This window comes from Eucyclogobius newberryi, unplaced genomic scaffold, assembly GCF_026437365.1.
Source record: "Eucyclogobius newberryi isolate DKJ021-1_F unplaced genomic scaffold, fEucNew1.0.hap1 SCAF_12, whole genome shotgun sequence".
NCBI lineage: Eukaryota > Metazoa > Chordata > Actinopteri > Gobiiformes > Gobiidae > Eucyclogobius > Eucyclogobius newberryi.
This window is the reverse complement of record NW_027315746.1, coordinates 2,298,522-2,306,021: the sequence shown is the minus strand read 5'-3', so window position 1 is coordinate 2,306,021 and position 7,500 is coordinate 2,298,522. Positions and strand designations below refer to the sequence as shown.

Genomic DNA, 7,500 nt, shown 5'->3' with positions numbered 1-7,500 from the left:
ACCACGATAGGGCCACGTTAGAGCCACGACAGGGCCATGACAGGGCACTTCTGAGCCACGACAGGGCAACGACAGGGCCACGACAGAGCCACAACAGGGCCACGACAGGGCCATGACAGGGCCACTTCTGAGCCACGACAGGGCCACGATAAGGCCACGACAGGGCCAGTTCTGAGCCACGACAGGGTCACGACAGGGTCACGACAGGGCCACGTTTCAAATCTGTTGTTAAATCTTTTCAACAGGATAAACATCATCTTTTAAAATCACATATAAAATGTCAGAAAAGTACAAACTAAAAACATCATCTTTAAATGGAACAGATCCAAAATCCATCCATCCATTTTCTGCCGCTTTATCCGGGGCCGGGTCGCGGGGGCAGCAGTCTGAGCAGGGACTCCCAGACTTCCTCCTCCCCAGACACTTCCTCTAACTCCTCCGGGGGATCCCGCACTGGGAACAGGTCTGACTTACTGCCGGCAATGCGAACACAGCTCCTGCTCCGGTCATACAGGGACCGGACAGCCCTGAGCAAAGGGCCCCGGACCCCGTACTCCCGGAGCACCCCCCAAAGGACACCCCGAGGGACACGGTCAAAAGCCTTCTCCAGATCCACAAAGCACATGTGGACTGGTTGGGCAAACTCCCATGAGCCCTCGAGCACCCGATGGAGGGTATAGAGCTGGTCCAGTGTTCCACGACCGGGACGAAAACCACTCTGCTCCTACTGAATCCGAGGTTCGACTATCGGTCGGATTCTCCTCTCCAAGACCTTGGAATAGACCTTACCCGGGAGGCTGAGGAGTGTGATCCCTCTGTAGTTGGAACACACCCTCCGGTCCCCCTTCTTGAACAGAGGGACCACCACCCCGGTCTGCCAGTCCAGAGGCACGGTCCCCAAACGCCACGCGATGTTGCAGAGACGTGTCAACCAAGACAGTCCTACAACATCCAGATACTTTAGGTACTCAGGGCGGATATCATCCACCCCCGGAGCCCTGCCACCGAGGAGTTTGCGAACAACCTCAGTGACTTCAGCTTGGGTGATGGACGAGTCAGCCTCCGAGTCCCCGGTCTCTACTTCCTCTTCGGAAGACGTGACTGAGGGATTAAGGAGATCCTCAAAGTATTCCTTCCACCGTCCGACGACATCCCCAGTCGAGGTCAGCAGGCCTCCACCCGCACCGTAAACGGTGTTGGTGAGACAATGCTTCCCCCTGAGGCGCCGGACGGTTTGCCAGAATTTCTTTGGTGCCGACCAATAGTCCTCCTCCATGGCCTCCCCGAACTCCTCCCAGGCCCGGGTTTTTGCCTCTGCGACAGCACGAGCCGCGGCTCGCTTGGCCTGCCGATACCCGTCGATGACCTCCGGAGACCTACAAGCCAGAGTGGCCTGATAGGCCTCCTTCTTCAGTCTTACGCGCATCCCTTACTTCCGGTGTCCACCACCGGGTTCGGGGGTTGCCGCCACGACAGGCACCGGAGACCTTGCGACCACAACTCCGAGCAGCCACATCAACAATGGAGGCGGAGAACATGGTCCACTCGGACTCAATGTCCCCAACCTCCCCCGGGACATGGGAGAAGCTCTCCCGAAGGTGTGAGTTGAATACCCTACTGACAGAGGGCTCCACTAGACGTTCCCAACAGACCCTCACAATGCACTTGGGTCTGCCAAGTCTGTCCGGCTTCCTCCTCCGCCAGCGGATCCAACTCACCACCAGGTGGTGATCGGTTGACAACTCTGCCCCTCTCTTCACCCGAGTGTCCAAGACACGCGGCCGGAGGTCTGATGACACGACAACAAAGTCGATCCTTGACCTCCGGCCTAGGGTGTCCTGGTGCCATGTGCACTGATGGACACCCTTGTGCTTGAACATGGTGTTCGTTATGGACAATCCGTGGCTAGCACAGAAGTCCAATAACTGAACACCGCTCGGGTTCAGATCGGGGAAGCCGTTCTTCCCGATCACCCCTCTCCAGGTGTCACTGTCATTGCCCACGTGGGCGTTGAAGTCCCCCAGTAGAACAACGGAGTCCCCGGTCGGTGCACTGTCCAGTACCCCTCCCAAGGACTCCAAGAAGGCCGGGTACTCTGCACTGCATTTCGACCCGTAGGCCGCCACAACAGTGAGAGACCTGTCCCCCACCCGAAGGCGGAGGGACGCGACCCTCTCGTTCACTGGGGTAAACTCCAACACGTGGCGGCTGAGCTGAGGGGCTATAAGCCCACACCAGCCCCGCCCACACCAGCCCGCCGCCTCTCCCCGCGGGCAACACCAGAGAAGTGGAGCGTCCAGCCCCTCTCGAGGAGATGGTTCCAGAGCCCAAACTGTGCGTGGAGGTGAGGCCGACTATATCTAGTCGGTATCGCTCAACCTCCCGCACATGCTCAGGCTCTTTCCCCCCCAGCGAGGTGACATTCCATGTCCCCAGAGTTAGTCTCTGTGTCTGAAGATCTGGTCGCCGAGGCCCCTGCCGTCGACTGCCGCCCAGATCTCTCTGCACCGGCCCCTTATGGATCCTCCTGCGGGTGGTGGGCCCACGGGAGGGCGGCCCCACGTCGCTCTTTCAGGCTGTGCCCGGCCGGGCCCCGTGGGGTAAGACCCGGCCACCAGGCGCTCCCCATGGAGCACCCATCCCAGGCTCCAGGATGGGGCCCCGGTGACGCCGATCCGGGCGACGTAATCGGCCTTGTTCTTTTACTCATCATAGGGGGCTTCTGAACCGATCTTTGTCTGACCCGTCACCTAGGACCTGTTTGCCTTGGGAGACCCGACCAGGGGCTTGAAGCCCCCGACAACATAGCTCCCGGGATCATTCGGGCCCTCAAACCCCTCCACCACCTTAAGGTGTCGGTTCAAGGAGAGGATCCAAAATGCACAAAATAATAATGAAGTGACTGACGAGCCAAAGCAACTTTCACCAGAGGAAGTCTTTTTGGAACAAATCCATTGAAGTGTAAAAAAGCCTGGTCATCTCCTCCAATCGTGTGTTTCAAACAAAGAGAAAGTCATTTCAAATACTACACAATATTTAGCCTTGTAACAGCATCATCTCCAGATCTGACAATATCACTGATAAAAGTACATTCTGTGACAAACTCAAACTGTCCATCATCTCTTTGATTTATGTCATAAACCTTCACATTTTGAACCATGTGACCAGCTATTTTTCTGTTCAAACTCACTACAACTTTATTCAAAGACAAAAGATATTATAACATGCACAGAAATAAACATTAAATCTATGAAGCGTATTGTAAATCTAATTCTACCACTTGGAAAGTTTGATATCCATAAAAGCAACATTTTCAAAATCACTCCAGGATCAATATTTCCCTCATTGAACTTAAAGCATTTATAAAAACATCAAAGATATGAAACATTCTAAACATTTGCCCTAAATCTGTATTTTATTATTTTCTATGATTGTTTCCTTTTATATTTGACTTTTGTGTTTTTGCTGTTTTGATGACGTCATAATTGATGTAACTTATGTCACACTTTATGTCATTTATACGACTTGTGACGAGACTGAACATTGATGTTTCTTACAATCAAAAAGAAAGATTGAGCTTTAATTTAGCCTTTTTACCCCAAACTTTGATTTGAATATTCAAAGTGACAATAAAAGTTGATTTAGACTGAACAATCCAAGCAGCTTCAGAACGATAGAAAAGAATCATAAATAACATAAACAACATTCAGACAAGAGGACGTTCATTCAGCTCAATATTTTCTCTGAAGTCTTAAGGCTCCAGTACAATTCTTTTTATAAATGTATAAAAAGACTTCAGTTCATTCTTGAAAACAATAAAATGAGCTTTTACTTTTATGAATCTACATTTGTGTTTATCAAATATGATAAAGACCTGAATATTCCACATGTATTCAACATGTTTGTAATAAAATGTACAAATGTCATAGTTTTATAACTGATGCAGGTCAAATATTATAAACAAGTCTCTAAATGATTAGAACAGTTTGACAGAGCTACAATCCTAAACATGTCATGTGTTTGTGTCCTCAGATTCCTGTGAGTTCTCTCTGGATCCAAACACAGCTCACAGAAGACTCAAACTGTCTGAGGACAAACGGACAGTTACCATGACGACAGAGGAGCAGCAGCGTCCACATCATGAGGACAGATTTACAGACCGGGGTCAGGTCATGAGCAGCACTGGCCTGAGGGGGCGCTGTTACTGGGAGGTGCACTGGAGGGGGAGGAGGGGCTTTAATGTAGCAGTGAGTTACAGAGGAAAGAGACGAAGAGGAAAGAGAGAGGAGAGTGAGTTTGGAGGAAATGATCAGTCCTGGAGTCTGAGCATCTATGATGGACGTTACTCTTTCTATCACAACAACAGAGGAACATACCTCCCCTCCTCCTCCTCCTCCTCCTCCTCCTCCTCATCAGGTCGAGTGTCTGTGTTCCTGGACTCTGAGGCTGGATCTCTGTCCTTCTATCAGGTTCTCTCTGATGGAAAACTGTTCCTCCTCCACACCTCCAGCTCCTCCTTCTCTGAGCCTCTGTTTCCTGGGTTTAGTCTGTGGTGTGAAGGTGACTCTGTGTCTGTGGTGGATCTGAGGAGAGCGCCCCCTGGTGGACCTCTGTGACACGTTTACATCATAAATATTTCAGCTTTTCTTAATTCTTCTTTACTCCTCAGAGAAAATGTAACAGAACAATCTTTGCTCCTCAGACCTGTGATTGGTCAGAGCTCAGTGGATCAGACGCAGACGTAGAACTGTCAGTGTGGAGGATTTTAAGACTCTTTTTGTTCAAACACAATAATATTACATTAAAACAAACATTATAACCACTTTATTTTCTCATTTATTTCCTTGTTTTGACGTGAACATATTTGTCTCATATCCATAGTTTAAAGGGAAAGTGTCTGAGGCGTGTCTTTGAGGGAAACCACTTCAGTCCATGTGTGATATATTTGAATATAGGACTAGTCTCTATGTGTGTGTGTGTTGTTTCCTTCTGAGGGACTGAGACTGTAAATGAGATCTGGAGCTATAATCCATCATATTTACATTAGTTCAAATGTTCATTCATGTGTAGTGTCCCTGTAAACCATACATGAAGAAACACACACACAACATGAGCAGTGGTGGAAGAAGTGTGTTTGTTACTTCAGTCAAACTTCAGATACAAAAAGACTCAAAAGTAAAAGTATTTCACACATATTGTGATAAAAGAATTGTGCTGATTTGTGGTCAAAGGAAACGACTGAATTACCCAACTTACCTATTAATTATAAGAAATATTTCTTGTCTTTTACTTTGAAACTCCACCGGATGCCCTCTCTTGTCCTCTCTCTTACTTTGAAACTCCCCCGGATGCCCTCTCTTTTCCTCTCTTTTACTTTGAAACTCCACCGGATGCCCTCTCTTGTCCTCTCTCTTACTTTGAAACTCCCCCGGATGCCCTCTCTTTTCCTCTCTTTTACTTTGAAACTCCACCGGATGCCCTCTCTTGTCCTCTTTTACTTTGAAACTCCACCGGATGCCCTCTCCTGTCCTTTCTCTTACTTTGAAACTCCCCCGGATGCCCTCTCTTTTCCTCTCTTTTACTTTGAAACTCCACCGGATGCCCTCTCTTGTCCTCTTTTACTTTGAAACTCCCCCGGATGCCCTCCCTGCTGCTTCCTCCACGTTCCCCGCAGCCTCTGGAGCTGTGCGTCCCTGTTGCCTGGAAACGTGGCTCGCCACAGCCGCGCTCCAAGCCGAGGATGAGCGCCCGAGGACCGCAGTGATGATGCACTTTGTCCGGGACTGTCTGCGGAGACCCAAGGACCGCGGCCGGGGCGGGTGAGGCTAGAAAAGCTCTCAATCTGATCCAGAAATGGAAAATGAGTCAAGAAAACATATGCAGAGAATTCTATTGAGTCTGTTTAGTCCTGAGGTGGATTTGACCTGGTTTAGACCTGGTTTAGACCTGGTTTAGTCCTGGTTTAGACCTGGTTTAGACCTGGTTTAGACCTGGTTTAAACCTGGTTTAGACCTGGTTTAGACCTGGTTTAGACCTGGTTTAAACCTGGTTTAGACCTGGTTTAGACCTGGTTTAGACCTGGTTTAGACCTGGTTTAGACCTGGTTTAGTCCTGGTTTAGACCTGGTTTAGACCTGGTTTAAACCTGGTTTAGACCTGGTTTAGACCTGGTTTAGTCCTGGTTTAGACCTGGTTTAGACCTGGTTTAGACCTGGTTTAAACCTGGTTTAGACCTGGTTTAGACCTGGTTTAGTCCTGGTTTAGACCTCTGTGTGTGTGTGTGTAAACATGTGACTAAAGGTAAACATGTGACTAAAGGTAAACATGTGCCCAAAGGTAAACATGTGACTAAAGGTAAACATGTGACTGAAGGTAAACATGTGACTAAAGGTAAACATGTGACTGAAGGTAAACATGTGACTAAAGGTAAACATGTGACTAAAGGTAAACATGTGACTAAAGGTAAACATGTGCCCAAAGGTAAACATGTGACTGAATGTAAACATGTGACTGAATGTAAACATGTGACTAAAGGTAAACATGTGCCCAAAGGTAAACATGTGACTAAAGGTAAACATGTGACTAAAGGTAAACATGTGACTAAAGGTAAACAAGTGACTGAAGGTAAACATGTGACTAAGGGTAAACATGTGCCCAAAGGTAAACAAGTGACTGAAGGTAAACATGTGACTAAAGGTAAACATGTGCCCAAAGGTAAACATGTGACTAAAGGTAAACATGTGACTGAAGGTAAACATGTGACTGAAGGTAAACATGTGCCCAAAGGTAAACATGTGACCGAAGGTAAACATGTGACTAAAGGTAAACATGTGACTGAAGGTAAACATGTGCCCAAAGGTAAACATGTGACCGAAGGTAAACATGTGACTAAAGGTAAACATGTGACTGAAGGTAAACATGTGACTGAAGGTAAACATGTGCCCAAAGGTAAACATGTGACTAAAGGTAAACATGTGACTAAAGGTAAACATGTGACTAAAGGTAAACATGTGACCAAAGGTAAACATGCTACTAAAGGTAAACATGTGATTAAAGGTAAACATGTGACTGAATGTAAACATGTGACTGAATGTAAACATGTGACTAAAGGTAAACATGTGCCCAAAGGTAAACATGTGACTAAAGGTAAACATGTGACTAAAGGTAAACATGTGACTGAATGTAAACATGTGACTGAATGTAAACATGTGACTAAAGGTAAACATGTGACTAAAGGTAAACATGTGACTGAATGTAAACATGTGACTGAATGTAAACATGTGACTAAAGGTAAACATGCTACTAAAGGTAAACATGTGACTAAAGGTAAACATGTGCCTGAAGGTAAACATGTGACTGAATGTAAACATGTGACTGAATGTAAACATGTGACTAAAGGTAAACATGTGACTGAATGTAAACATATGACTGAATGTAAACATGTGACTAAAGGTAAACATGTGACTAAAGGTAAACATGCTACCAAAGGTAAACAAGTGAC

At 47.2% G+C, this 7,500-nt stretch overlaps 2 protein-coding genes across 3 annotated transcripts in view; both read left to right on the top strand.

Moving 5' to 3' along the window:
• Positions 1–4,655, top strand: part of LOC140355922 (NLR family CARD domain-containing protein 3-like) — a 28,383-nt gene extending 23,728 nt beyond the window's left edge. For both annotated transcript variants that reach the window (XM_072440573.1, XM_072440572.1), the window contains one exon: positions 4,033–4,655. In XM_072440573.1, coding sequence (XP_072296674.1) covers positions 4,033–4,616 — 584 coding nt within the window. In that variant the 3' untranslated portion in view covers positions 4,617–4,655. The remainder of the gene's footprint in view (positions 1–4,032) is intronic.
• LOC140355682 (uncharacterized) overlaps positions 1–7,500 on the top strand; it is a 201,693-nt gene that overhangs the window by 167,781 nt on the left and 26,412 nt on the right. The window lies entirely within an intron of this gene.